General features: G+C 35.0%; 1 protein-coding gene across 1 annotated transcript; it reads left to right on the forward strand.

The window, feature by feature from the left end:
- The first annotated feature begins 3,496 nt into the window (after positions 1-3,496).
- LOC123457591 (vomeronasal type-2 receptor 116-like) lies at positions 3,497-9,918 on the forward strand. Its single transcript, XM_045141439.1, is given in 6 exon segments — positions 3,497-3,761; positions 4,181-4,692; positions 4,694-4,993; positions 5,239-5,466; positions 5,976-6,099; positions 8,999-9,918. Coding segments are annotated over 6 exon segments (2,349 nt in total).
- Positions 9,919-15,720: the final 5,802 nt, after the last annotated feature.

The following is a 15,720-nucleotide window of genomic DNA, read 5'->3' on the forward strand; positions in this document are numbered from 1 at the left end:
CTCTGCCCCATTATTTGAGTTTAGTGTTTCTTTTTCCTATTGTTTAGTTTTTTGAGTTCGTTTAGATTCTGAAAGTTAGGCTTCTGTCAGCGGTATAACTGGCAAAGATTTTCTCCCCATCTGTAGGTAGTTTGTGGGTTCTGTTTAGGGTATGTTGTTTGTAGACAAACATTTTATCTTTATTAGTTGCCATGGGTTGAACTTTTTATTTAATTTCCTGGATTACTGGGGTATTATTCAGGAAGTATGGCCCTAGTCATATATTGTAGTAAGTTCCTTTTTTGTTTCATGCTGTATCTTTAGATTTCTGGATCTTATTTTGAAGCATTTCATCCATTTGGAGCTTAATTTTTTTGGCATGGGAAGAGGAATGGGTTTAGTTTCATTTTTTCTATACATAGTTATTCAATATGTCCAGCAACATTTGTTGAGAATGCTATGTTTTCGCTACTTAACAATGCTGTAGTCACTTGAAATAATTAAATATTAAATGTTCGCAAAAAGACCACATACAGTAAATGATTATGAAGAACTATTTTAAATAGGAAGTCAAAATGCATCTACAGAATACCTCTAATGAGCTAGATATCATTAAGCACATTAAATACTAGTAAATATAAATAAAAAAGACTTAATAATAAGAGAATTATATAGGATATCAAAGGGTTTCTTTTGCAGAGAGATACAAAAGTTTAAGCAAACATGAAATCATCAACATCTGAAATATCATTATATCCTGAGTTTGTTCTGCTTACTTGGTCAACTAGAAGTCCAATAATGATACATAGAGATAGAAAAGTGTAACGTAAAGGTAGAGTACGATGTCAGAAGAATTACATTAATAATTATCAATAGCATCATTTTTTTACATTCATAAAAATGATTTTTTTTTTTACACAACACATCCTCCCTCCAGTGTATCCAAATCCTCAGATCTCAAATGTTATCCTCCTGCCACTGCTACATGGATTTGGATGTCACACATGACTCTAAGCATAGCTGTCCAGTCACTATACCCTTTTCTCCCTCCTATATCACCTGTGGCAAGGATCATAATTGCAGGTCTACAGAAGCACTCATGCTAGTTTGGGCACACTTAACCTTACCCATGTCCTTATTTCCACCCACCCTCCCCATTTCTGGCTTCCAATAAGAGTATAGGAGCAATCTCCCGATATCCATGAACCTCTTCCTAGATAAATAATTACTTCTAGGGTTCCAATTCTGAGTCCGTATGTAGAGGCAAACTCTTTGCCCTTTACACCAGCTTTGCCACCTCCTGATGGAAAGCTACCAAAAAAAAAAAAAAAAAAAAAAAAAAAAGCCCTTCAAGATAGGTGATTTTTCAACAAACTCTAAATACAAGAAGGGGTACGTAACATGAGCTACAACTCTTGACCAACCACAAGAGGCACAACTACAGTGTGATACCACCAAACCAAAGGAAACCTGAGGGATGAAGAGTGAAAAGCTAAGTATCAGGAAGAGCTTAAAGGGATGTGAAAAAAGAAAAGGAGAAGAGGGGAATGAAACTTTGTTTTAAAACACCATAATGAAACAAATCTTTGACAGTCAATAAAAATAAACTCACAGAACAACAATAACTCTCGATATTTATGGTCTTAATTCTCTGATCAAAAAACTTACAGTAGACGATTATATCAGACAAAGGGAATATTTCTTCACCTTAAAATAATTCACATTACCATTAGAGAGATAATTTTATTAAATATATTTATATTTTTATTAGTTTTCTATTGGCAAATACAGGCAGTTTGGTATAATTATTAGGCTCATCCACGGCCTACCACCTTCCCAATGGCCCCTCCTTGTTGATGTACATGGGTCGTGCATTGTGGAGTTAGCCCACAGTTATTGGTAGAATAAATGTGAGAGAGAATTTTTGAGCTAACAGATGGAAAAAGATGTTTTAACTGTCACATTTTATTTCAAATTGAGAAGACTTACAATCATCTGAGAGGAATTATATGGATGAGGTTATCCCTGGAGAGAATTCCTGTTAGATAAGACTGACTGCGTAATTGAAGTGGGGATATCCAAATTTACTGTGGGCAGCACCATAGCAGGGCAGAGATCCTCTACTGTATAAAAAGGAAGAGGCATGACTGCCAATGTGCAATATTAATATAGCTCTGTGGGCCTCCTTGCTAGACTGAAAGAGGCCACTCCCAGATACCATGTTATGACTGCCAATAATATCCTTATCAATTTTGAGTATTCTTTAGTATGACCTGGAAGGATAATCTGCAACAAATATGCCTTCCTTTAACCTGATTTTTGTCAGCTATGTTGTCCTAGCAAAGGAGAATTACTTAACACAAGAAGCAAATGAACTCCAAAAATGAAGAGACACTTCCAATTCCTGGTGAAATAGAGTTCACATTACAATTACAGGAGATACCCATGCCTTCAAAGGCATTATAAGTGCCATGATTTTGTGTAAATAGATAGGATTGACTGTATATTCACCATTAAACAGGGAATTGCCTTACTCATTGCAGGATTGTATTTAACCAAAGTAGCAAAACATAGGAATTTGGAAAGGAATTTCCCCATAAACATGAGGTCCTTTGTTCAAATCCATGGCCCTAACCTAAAATTTTGACTTGGAGCACATGTCATCCCATGTTCTGAGTTTGAAAAGTCCTAATCCCTAGAGATTGGTTGCTTGTATAACCAAGTTAGTGAACTCCAAGTCATCAGAATAATGGCATGTAAATCAGGCATGGTGATACATACCTTTAATCTCAGTGTTTAGGAGGCTGAGGTAGGAGTATCACCATAAGTTCCAGGCTACCCTAAGACTACATATTGAATCCCAGGTCAGAAAGGGCAAGAGTCAGAACCTGTGTCAAAATAAAAACTGAAGACAAATAATGACATGTGCAGTAATGTATAAGAACAACTTACACTAGTTTATAGTGTACACACTGAAACAAGCATAGGCCCTCTTACACACACACACACACACACACAAAAAACACAAACAATGTGATCTTCCACAAACATGGTGACTATTACCCACATATGCCCACCAAAATACCATAAACTCGATCACTATTGCATTTATTTTTCATTTCTTAAAATTGAGAATTCTAGCATCAAGATATTCTGTCTGGAGTAAATCTACTTTCAAGTTCGTTTATGACCAATAAACTATATATATATATATGATGAGAGTTATACTATATATATATATATATATATATACATACATATATACTTTTCACCAGTTTCTCATTAGCCAAAGGTGAATACAACTCTCTCTATATGTATTCATAACATAAATCCCTTTATGAATTGGCATTCATTTAATAATTTATAAATACCTTGTCTTTATGCCATGTGGGATCATATCCTCACATAAAGGTGCATGATTACATGAGAATTTCAGGAGAAAAGCATCACTTATCACATGTATTACATGTCCATTCAAATTGTTTTGAAGATTATCCTGTTTGAAGCCTCAGCCAGAATGATTACTGTGTTTCATTTCAGTGTGCCAGCGAAAAAATATCAATATATTCTGACAATGATTTTTGTCACTGAAGAGATCAACAGAAATCCCAAACTTATACCCAACACGTCTATTATTGTTTTCTTCAATCCTTCCATGTGTGATGATTCATTGATTATTGTCTCTTACCCATATTCCATAGAAAATAAACAGAGTGTTCTTCCTAATTATCATTGTGAAATAAATGAATGTGGATTATTATTTACAGGACCATCATGGGAAAGAAGTAGCAAAATTGGGACATTTCTCTCATTAATATTCAGTATAGGACAGGTGAGACTTTGTGATGTACAGAGTAGAATTACGAATCTCATGTGCTTAGGATATTTTCAGTGGATATTAGGATTATTCATGTATTGTCACATCCAGTTAATAGAGATCATAATCCTTGACTTGGTGGGGTTTCAGCACTTAACTATTAAAAATTGATAGGAGGAACTATGGAGACATAAAAATGGATTTGCTACAACTCTTAAACTGTTCAGTATTTTTCCAGAGTCTTATGGATAGTGAAATACAACGAATAATGGTGTGAGCAAACATCTTTCCAAACATTCTTCCCAAATGGTGATTAAAACAATTCAGATCTTAGTTTGAGTTTTCTTCCATTGTTCTTCCTCACATTCATTTGTATGTTCTGTGTCCTTTAGATTCACTATGGCCCATTTAATCCTGTTCTGAGTGACCGTTTTCAGTATCCTTATCTGTATCAGATTGCACCCAAGGAAACAAGGCTGCCTTTTGCCATAGTCTCCCTAATGCTTCATTTCAACTGGACCTGGATGGGGCTGGTCATCTCTGATGATGACCAAGGTATTCAATTTCTCTCAGACTTCAGAGAAAAGATGCAAGGGAATGAACTCTGTTTAGCCTTTGTGAATGTGATCCCATTAAACATGGACTTATACAATACAAGGGCTGAGAAATATCATAAACAAATTGTGACATCATTGGCAAATGTTGTGGTCATTTATGGTGAATTAAATTCCACACTGGAAGTGAGCTTTAGAAGATGGGCAAATTTAGGCATCCGAAGGATCTGGGTCACCACCTCACAGTGGGATGTCATCACAAATACAGGAAGAGACATCAATTTTGACTCATTCTATGGTGCTTTCACATTTTCTAATCACCATCATGAGATTCCCAATTTTAAAAAAAATTATTCAGTCAATGAACACTTCTCAATATCCAATAGACTTTTCGGTTCTGAGATCAGCATGGATGTACTTTAATTGTTTGGACATTGAATTTAAATGTAGAACACAGAGTAAATGTGCACTCAGTAATTCATTAAAATGGTTTGCAAGTCAAGGATTTGACATAGCCATGAATGACGAGAGTTATAATCTATATAATGCTGTGTATGCTTGGGCATATGCTTACCATGCAATGCATTATGAACAGGTAGATGTTCACCCAATAACAAGTCTATGTGTACCTGACTGCTCAAAGGTATGTATTGTCATCACTAATACCTTCTAAGTAGCTCCATATATGTTTAAAACCTGTTTCTGGGATTACTCTTGAATTTGGATGCTTCTACATTTATCTGTGGAAATTCATTTATTTCACATTATTGGGTACATGCAATAGAGTTTCATTTTCTGGGTAGGGTTGTAAAAAACAAAGGTATTACTCATATCACATATTATGTCCATTTTGTCTTTGCTTAATTGGAACTGATATGTTTTCTTTAGTTTTACCACACTATGAAGAATATGGAATTTATTAACCCCATTGGAGACCTAGTGACTCTTAATGAGAAAAGAAAATGTGATGCAGACTATGACATTTTCCACATTTCAAATTATCCACAAGGTCTTGGAATCAAGGTGAAAATAGGACAGTTTACATCATATGGTTCCTTCGGTCAACAATTGTATTTGTCTGATGAGGCCATAGAGTGGGCCACATGGAGTAGGCAGGTATATTTACCTAACTGTGATGTTTTACTCTTAACATAAATAGATAAAATCTTGTAGGCCCATGTGTGCCCTCACAATTTGGCCAAGTGCAACATGTTGTTTATGTTTCTTTTAACAGTGTCCTAGATTTTTTTTATATCTTTTGAAAAATATTTGGAAATGACAAAAAATTTCATCAGCATCTTGACAGACAGGCTGGGTGTAGTGGTGCATGCCTTTAATTCCACCACTCTGGAGGCAGAGTCAGGAGGATTGCTGTGAGTTCAAGGCCAGCCTGAGATCACATAGCAAATTTCAGGTCAGCATAGTCTAGAGTGAGACTCTACCTCAAAAACAAAAATAATCTTGACAGACATGACAACATACATTGTAATAAATGGAGTGTGACACCTCAATTTTATTGCAGATGTGGATAAAGAGTTTAGTAAGGGTGATTATTTTCACATATTGTTATGAATAGAGTATATAACATTACTAACTTTTGCAACTACACTTCTATTTTTCCTCAGATTCCCTCCTCTGTGTGCAGTGAGACTTGCAAGCTTGGTTTCAGGAAGTTCCGACATGAGGGAAACGCTGCCTGTTGTTTTGATTGTTTCCCCTGCCCAGAAAATGAGATTTCTAACAAAACGGGTAAGTTGATGGTTTAGAGAGTCTTTCTCCAGTTTGTCTCTTTTATCCACCTATCTGAAAAAACTAATAATATTTCTTCATTGCTTAATGTAATCACTTGGTTGAAATGATAAATACTCATGACCATAAACATAATACTCACTTTACTCCATGAACCACACTTTTAGTACCTAGATCCATTGTACATACTGGTTCTCCCACAATAAAAATACTCTTTGAGGTCAAATAGTTAATGAATATATTATTTCTATCAAGGAATGTCACATATTCATATAATCCTCTGTGAATCTACATAAAATGAAGTTAATAAGAAGGAATCTTTCACATCATTATCTTCCCAGGATGCAAGAGGTTGCTGATGAATAATAAATGCTCAGATATCTAATTTTTGGACATAAATATTTATATTCATTCTATTCAGTTATTTATTGATTGATTAGAGAGGAAAGGAGAGATAAAGTGAGAATGTGAATGCCAGAGCCTCTACCCACTGCAAACGAAGTTCAGATGCATGTGCCACCATGTAGAACTGGTTTACATGGGATGTGGAGAGTCAAACCTGGGTCCTTAGTTTTTGCAAGAAAGTACTTTAGACAGTATGCCACCACTCCACCCTTTTCTGGCTTTAATGATATGTAATTTTGCAAACACTTTCAATATAAGCATAATATCTCCTTAGCGTCTATGAAATAATAATTCAGAAAGCAGTTGATTTTAAGACATTAGGTAATAGCATATCACAACTATTTAAATCCTTTATCAGGAAACATAAACATTCCAATTAAAATATCATGTGCATCATTTTAGATGTAATTTGAAGCATTTAAGGAGATAATGAGAAATATTCTGAAGTTAAAAATAAGAATAAAACATATATCTCATATGTCAAATCCACTGGGTTGAGCACAGAATGGAAAAATAGGTACTATTTTATGTTGCCCTCTATTTTACAGGTGAGAACACAATACAATGGGAGTGGCATGTTAAAGTAGAACCTAAAGGCTGTGGTCAATATTATCAATGGGATTTAAATATGATATAAATATTAATTCCTCAGTATTTTCATCTCTTAGAGTCTGCAGCACACGCTAACCACCTTTTCAGTGTACTAGAACTCAAAGTGGATACAGAGGAATATTGATACATGATGTAATAAAAGGAATGAGATTGACATGATTTTTTAGCATGATTGGATAATGTCACAAAATGAATAAAATAATATAATTAGAAGTATATTAAACAGTGTTCATTCAAGTAATACTTCAACATGTAACCCAAACTAATTAATTAAATATAAACTTTTTGGTGTTGGATAAATTCAGTATTAGCATTGAAGTGTTTTGTTTTTTATTTGTACATGTTGGCCATGTTATATTTACCAAATTAGGTAGGATGTATGGCCTTATAATATATGATTCTTAAAATATATGTGCATAAATTTACAATACATGATTAAGAGAAGTAATATTATAATTATTGGGAAAATATACCTTTATGTAAATATTCAATAGGAGATACCACATATTTCTTATAAGTCCTCTTTTATGATTCAATACAATTACAATCAAAACTGTAAAGCACCATGATAGAAAATGCAACTTATAGGGGGCAAGAATTTCTCCCCAGTTCCTTATTGTGTGTCATGTTCATTCTTTTTTTAAAGTTGACAAGTTATCTTGTTCATAATCCTTTCTTGAATAAACTTCTTGACCAAATTATGCTAAAACATAGACCAAGGATTATTGAAGTAAATTTGGAGAAACAGATAAATGGTATGTCATCTCAACATTTGTATATGAATACCTATTCCAAGTAGATAGATTGCAACAATGATCATATTAGAGTTAATTATATCTAGGTTTATTCAATTTCATTCATATTCCCTAAAATATGTGTTGGAACAATTATATGTGCCTACTGACATTTGGGTACAAAGCCATAAAACATCAGCTGATACAGACAGATAGGCTTCATAAGACAGAGAACTGTAGTATGAGGGAAAAATCACATTTTATTATCTAAATTTATGGATGTTGTCTAACAAAGGTGTTAAAATCAACATAGAGTCATGTACCTCTCTGATCTCATACTGCACTGTGTACAGAACTCTGAGCTAGTGTTTTTTTCTTTTTGAGTCAAGACTAGCTCTTTTAATGAAAGAGAGCATGAGTGTGAGTTAGTGAGAGAAAGAGAGATAATTGGGGTGCAATGGTCCCTAACCAGTGCAGTTGAATTCCTAACGTGTGCCACCTTGTGGAAATGTGCGACTTACTCATGTATCACCAAGTGTATCTAACTTATGAGAGATGTGGTGAAACAAGCATGGGCCCTTAGGCATTGCAGGCAAGCATCTTAATTAATAAGCCATCTCTCCTGTAGTAGAAATCATAAGAAATACCTCATGTAATAAATGTCACTATATAATTCTAGTACACTGCAACAAAATTATTTTATTCTTTTAAGAAAAACAAAGGGTCAAGAGAATATATAAGGTAAGTTAAGTGAATAAAATACAGCTTTGTTAGGCTGAGGAGATGGCACACCAGTTAAAGCAAGGACATGCTAAGCCTAACCACCTCAGTTCACTTCCCCATTACACAGAGAAAGACAGATGTACAAAGTGGTACATGTATGTGGTGCTTGTTTACAGTGGCTAGAGGTTCATGAACACCCATTCTCTCCAGATTTCTCTGTCTCCCTCTGCCTATGAGCAAATAAATAAAGTATTTTTTTTAAAAAAAGCTTTGTTTATCTCACCTAATATGATGGTCTTTATTAATTGCCATCATGGGTATAAAGAGAACTACCTTAATTGTAAATAGGAAGTAGAATACAAGAATGTTGTAACAAAGAAGTAAATACTGCCACTAATCTGATGATATTTTGCATTGTCTGCCAGATATGGATCAATGTGTGAAGTGCCCCATCAACCAATATGCTAGCCTAGAGAAAAATCACTGTCTCCAAAAAACTATGAAGTTTCTGGCTTATGAAGATGCCTTGGGGATAGCTTTGGCTTGTATAGCGCTTTGCTTCTCTATACTCACTGCTGTTGTACTTGGGGTTTTTGTGAAGCACAAAAACACACCAATTGTGAAGGCCAATAATCGAACAAACAGCTACATCCTGCTCATTTCCCTCAAGTTCTGTTTTCTCTGCCCATTACTCTTCATTGGACACCCCACCACAGCCAAGTGTATCCTGCAGCAGATCACATTTGCACTTCTGTTCACTGTGGCTGTGTCAACTATTTTGGCCAAAACAATCACTGTGGTTCTGGCCTTCAGGGCCACTGCTCCAGGACAAAAGTTGAGGGGACTGCTGGTATCAGGAGCACCTAACTTCATCATTCCCATCTGTACCTTGATCCAACTTGTTCTCTGTGGCATCTGGATGGGAACATCCCCTCCCTTTGTTGACACTGATGAACACTCGGAACATGGGTACATCATCATTATGTGTAACAAAGGCTCAGACACTGCCTTCTACTGTGTTCTGGGATACCTGGGATCTCTGGCTATAGGGAGCTTTACTGTGGCTTTCCTGGCCAGAAACCTGCCTGATGCATTCAATGAAGCCAAATTCCTGACCTTCAGCATGCTGGTGTTCTGCAGTGTGTGGGTCACTTTCCTCCCTGTCTATCACAGCTCCAAGGGGATAGCCATGGTGATAGTGGAAGTCTTCTCTATCTTGGCCTCCAGTACAGGATTGATAAGTTGTATATTTTTCCCCAAGTGTTACATCCTTTTGATAAGACCCAGTAAAAATACTCTAAAGAGGGTGGAGAAAAATCATATTGTACAACCAATTAATTTTTAAATTTTACCTCATATGTCTTAACTTAAATTATATCCTGTAGAAACCCTTGCACTATTGTAAACACTAAATATTAAAAAGAGGTTAAAAATTTGTTAATGTGTACAAGTCTTATTTGGTCTCTAACATTGTTTGTTTTCTCAATTTTTATTAACATTTTCCATGATTATAAATATATCCTATGGAAATACCTCTATGCTCTCCCCCCCCCACTTTTCCCTTTGAAATTCCATTCTCTGTAATATCCCCTCTTCATCTCAATCAGTATCCCTGTTACTATGATGCCATGACCTTTTCCTCCTCTTATGATGGTCTTGTGTAGGTAGTGTCAGACACGATGAGGTCATAGATACCCAGGCCATTTTATGTCTGGAAGGAGCACGTTGTAAGGTGTCCTACCCTTCCTGTGGCTCTTACATTCTAACATTGTTTATCAGCTTCCATGTACAGCTGTCAGGCCAGATTCCATTTACCAACTCCTACGATAAGCCAATTTCTCAAACTGTCATATTCCTCTGGATATGGTTTGCAGTAACAAGAATAATCATTTTCACACATATCTCTCCAATTAGTAAATAAAGACACTTACAACAAAGCATTACTAATGTACTGTGCATTTTGCTCCCATTACTCTGGATAACCTGAATTGTATCTGATACCTTCTTCAGATTGTTTCAAAGAAACCTACTATAGTTTGCTGGATAGAGCAAATGTCTTTGAGAATGTCTTAAAAGGTTGTATTTGAGTGTTCAAAGAATATTCAGAGATACAGTGAGGGTTTGATTATGAGGTAAAAGAATAGCTCCCTTTGAAAGTAGCAGAGGCCTTACCTAAAGATGTTTTCAATATACATTAAGGTTTATCCATGCATAGGAGCAAATAGTTCATCCCCTGGAAAATTGAAACAGAATAGTTATGGTTTAAATCACTAGCCATTTGATGTTCTGTGGTAGGGAATATACAAAAGAATGTCAGCAAAACTTTGGTGACAGTGAAAATGTTGTTCATGATCAATATGAAAGACAGTCAGGCATAGGAATAATCCAATATGTGCTTCCTGGTACAACTAAGATGATTAATTACCCTATCATCTTTTTGCTGAATATTCCTTGTCTTTCCTGAATGAATATATCAGCCTTTGTGTCCATGAAACCTGAACTTATATCAAGCCTGAATGTCTATCTGGACCATGGAATTCTGAATGTAATATGTAGAGAAGTTTCAATCATAGTGACCAAGGGAATAGCTCACAGCAGTTTTATTTTTGATTGTTTTTAGTGTGTGTTCTATGCCAATCTTGCAAAAAAATTACACAAATGATTCAAACATTCATCCATTGTGAAAATATTGACTGTTCTAAAATATAAATTTATGCAAATATAACACTGCAAAATATGGGTTATATGTAACTGTTAATCTTTTCTTTTTTTAAAATTATAGATATGATGATTTCAAGAATTGTTTTCACTTAGACATGAATAAACTAATTACTCACATTTGCATAAGTATGTAAAATAAACAATTGATTTTTAAAAACCCTTACAAACCAATGTTAGTTTATGAGCTATGCAAAGACAAGATCCAAAATTTTCAATTCTATGTTTAATGAAATGAAGGAAAACATATTTGTGTAATATGAAAGTATTCTCCAGTGAATAGGGTTTTGCCTCATTGATGTATTAGTCAGCCTACACAAAGAGTTACAGAAATCAGCCTGTTTCTTAAAACAGAGTTTAGTACCTAACTACTCAGTAATTCTTATAGGCTGAAAGTTTTGTCTCCAGGACATGATCCTATTGGAGATTGTACATTTAAGTGAGGTGATCTGCTGTCATTAGTAAATGATATTTAACTATGTTCTTGCATGGGATACTGTCACACAAACTGCTCCTCTCCCTCTGTACTATGTGTCAGCACATTTTGCCTTTCATTCCACTAAGGATGTGCTGTTGTCGTCACAGCATAGAATCACTGGCAGCAAACATGTGAGCATAGAATAAATGTGCTTAAACTGTGAAACAAATTCACTGCCTTCTCTACATGATTAGGGATTGTTCCATATGATGCTGATGAAATGGGTATTGTGCCACATTTGGATGGGATATTCTGTAGAGGTGTAGATGTTACAGATTTTTTTAAAGCTTTGGAGATTTATATGTAAGAAATAAAAAATGGACTGGAGAGATGGCTTAGCAGTTAAGCGCTTGCCTGTGAAGCCTAAGGACCCCGGTTCGAGGCTCGGTTCCCCAGGTCCCACGTTAGCCAGATGCACAAGGGGGCGCACGTGTCTGGAGTTCGTTTGCAGAGGCTGGAAGCCCTGGCGCGCCCATTCTCTCTCTCTCCCTCTATCTGTCTTTCTCTCTGTGTCTGTCGCTCTCAAATAAATAAATACATAATTAAAAAAAAAGAAATAAAAAATGAAGATGTACAACTTATGTTAGTTATGCAAACAAGACAACTGCCATAACATATATTGTGTTGGCAGCCTACGTTGCCTCACTGAGCCACAACTTACTGGCAGGTATCTCATCTCTTGCATAGAATGTTTCTAAAGAATTTTATTTATATATCTGAAAGGGGAGACAAACAGAGGGAAAGAGAGAGGGATTGAGAGAGAGAGAGAGTGACAGACAGAGAGAGAAAAAATGGATGCCCCGGTCCCTCCTGCCACTTCAAACAAATTTCAGTTGTATGTTGCAATTTGTGCACTTGGCTTTATATGGGTAGAGTAAAATCAATTTAATGTTATTAGGCTGTAAATGGTTACACAGTTGTCATAGCATTATTTAGTGAAAAAGATTTTCTTCCTCACTTGTGGTTTTGACATAAAATTAAATATTGGAAAATTTAAATTTAGCCTTTCAAAAGAAACAACCAAGAGAATTAAAACAATCATAATAGGATATTATAATGGAAGTTTATAAATAGAAATATACCAATGAAAAGTCAAATTGCAATGATTCTGGAAAGAAAAAACACAATAAGTCAAATTAAAAACTGGAAATCCTCTCCAATAGATTGCATCCTATGAAGGACAGAATATCAGCAGATGAAGACAAAGACAAAGAATTAATGCTTCTGTCAAAATTAATATGGTCAAAACGTATAAAGGAAATCACGGGTATCTGCAACACAACAGAAAGAACAAGTGTACAAATTATAGGCTTAGAAAGAAACGAACCCTTGAGTAAAGATATTGAATGCATTGAAAAAAATGTAGAAGGAATTTTCCTCTTTCAAGGAGAGAAGATACTATTTAGGTACAAAAGGTATAGTAAATAGCAAATGCACTTGAGCCAAAAGAGAAAATATTCAGGGTATGTCATAGTGAGAATTGTTAATATACAGAAGTAAGAAGCGCATTGAGAACTCATTCTAGAAACATTTAGTATCATTAAAAGTGAGCCCATCAGATCTGTAAAACTTCTCTTATCAAACTGGAGCAAGCACATAGTTCAATTGGCCCATAACATTCTAGGGGACTCAGCCTGAATTTGGGAGATTACATATAAACTAACACATTGTCTATGTCTACAACTTGTTTATTAGGTCCAATGTTTAATTTCTTTGTAATTGTGAAAGTAATTTAAATCATTCTCTCTTAATCAGGTAAAACATTACTTCCCAGTTATACAATTAAATGCCCATATTACAAAAACAGAGATTTCAAATAAATAATTTAAATACCCATTTAAAGATGCTGAAAATACAATAACAGTCCAAGAATGAGATAGAAATAAATTATTAAGGTCACAGTAGAAACAATGAATTGGAAATAAAAGTAAGAATTAAAATGTTTATGAAAAAAAGAGCAGATTCTTTGAGAAATTGAACAAGATTGATATTTTTGTGGTCAAATGAACCAATCAACCAAACAAAAAGAATTCTCAAAGTAACATGCTTAAAAGTGAAAGTGCAGATGTCACACTGATACAAATGAAATTTGGAGAATCATGGGCATATTTCAAAAACTGTATTCTACAAAAGTGAAAGACCTGGAAGAAAAAGATGAATTCCTTGATTCATGTCACAGTCCAGAAGTAAATTTAGAAAAGGCAGGCATCCTAAACAAATATATTACTTCCAAGGAAATGGAAGAGTCATTAAGAATCTTACAAAAAGGACAACAACAAAAAAAAAATCTAGTCAGATTCACTACTGAATTGAACCAAACTTTTCAAGAAGAAAAATATTTCTTATAAAATTATTTCACACAAATGAAAAAGAGAGAATAATCCAAAGTCCTTCTATGAAGTCACCATTAGTCTCATACCTAAACCAGAGACCCCCCAAAATAGAAAGTTATAGATTGATAACTATAATTGAGATGAAAGCATTCCCCAATGAAATAGAAAACAACTTCTACATTTTTAAAACATTCCATGCCTTTAGACAAGGGTTCTTTTCTTTCTAAGCCTACAATTTGTAAACTTGGTCCTTCTGTATGGTTGCAAATATCCCTTATTTCATTTATATATTTTGACCATATTAATTTTTTTCGGTTTATTTATTTATTTCTTTGAGAGCTACAGGCAGAGAGAGAAAGAGGTAGGGGGAGAGAAAGGGAGAGAATGGGCGCTCCAGGGCCTTCAGCCACTGCAAATGAACTCCAGATTGTGCGCCCCCTTGTGCATCTGGCTTACATCAGTCCTGGGGAATTGAGCCTTGAACCAAGGTCCTTACAGTTCACCCATAAGTGCTTAACTGCTAAGCCATCTCTCGAACCCGACCTTATTAATTTTGACTAAAACATTAATTCAGTTTTCTTGTCTTACCTGCTGTTGTTCTGTTTCATAGGATGCAATTGGAGAGGATTTCCAGTTTTTAATTTGAATTCTTCTTTCCAGAAACATTTCAGTTTTATTTTTCATTGTTTTTTCTCTATATAAATTTCCATTACAATAACCTGTTTTTATTTTTTTTAATTATGATTTTCAGAGACATTTATCATACTAATAACTGGGGGCGTTTGCTTCTTTTGAAATGCTAAATTTAAAATATTTAATCATATGCCATATGATAACAAAAGGTTTTTACCAAATAATGGTATGACAACAGGGTAACCACTCAGAGCCTAATGACACTAAATTGATTTTACTGTACCCATATAAAGTCAGGTCCACACATTGGCACATGTATCTAACTTTGTGAGAAGTGGCAAGATGGCATGATATAGCAATTTTCTCACTCTAGCTTGTTGATTTTCTCCTTACTGTCTGTCCCTGATTATAAGTTTAAAAATAAAATTCTTTAGAAACATTCTATGCCAGTGATGAGATACCTGCCAGTAAGTTGTGGCCCAGTGAGGTGACATAGGCCACCAAAACAATATATGCTATGGCAGTTGCATACCTAAAACAAGTTGCAAATCTTCATTTCAATTTCTTAAGTATAACTCTCCAAAGTTTTAAAAATCTGTAAAATCTACACCTCTACAAAATATCCCATCCAAAAGTGACACAATACCCATTTTTTTTTCAGCAGCATATGGAATAGTCCCTAATCATGTAGAGAAAGCAGTGAGTTTGTTTCACAGTTTAAGCACGTTTATTCTATGTTCACGTGTTTGCTGCCAGTGCTTTTATGCTGTGACGAGACAGCAGCACATCCTTAGTGGAATGAAAGGCAGAATGTGCCGTCACATAGTACAGAGGGAGAGGAGCAGTTTGTGTGACAGTATCCCATGCAAGAACATAGTTAAATATCATTTACTAATGACAGAAGATCACCTCACTTGTACAATCTCCAATAGGATCATGTCCTGGAGACAAAACTTTCAGCCTATAAGAATTACTGAATAGTTAT

This window comes from Jaculus jaculus, unplaced genomic scaffold (assembly GCF_020740685.1).
Source record: "Jaculus jaculus isolate mJacJac1 unplaced genomic scaffold, mJacJac1.mat.Y.cur u26, whole genome shotgun sequence".
Classification (NCBI taxonomy): Eukaryota; Metazoa; Chordata; class Mammalia; order Rodentia; family Dipodidae; genus Jaculus; species Jaculus jaculus.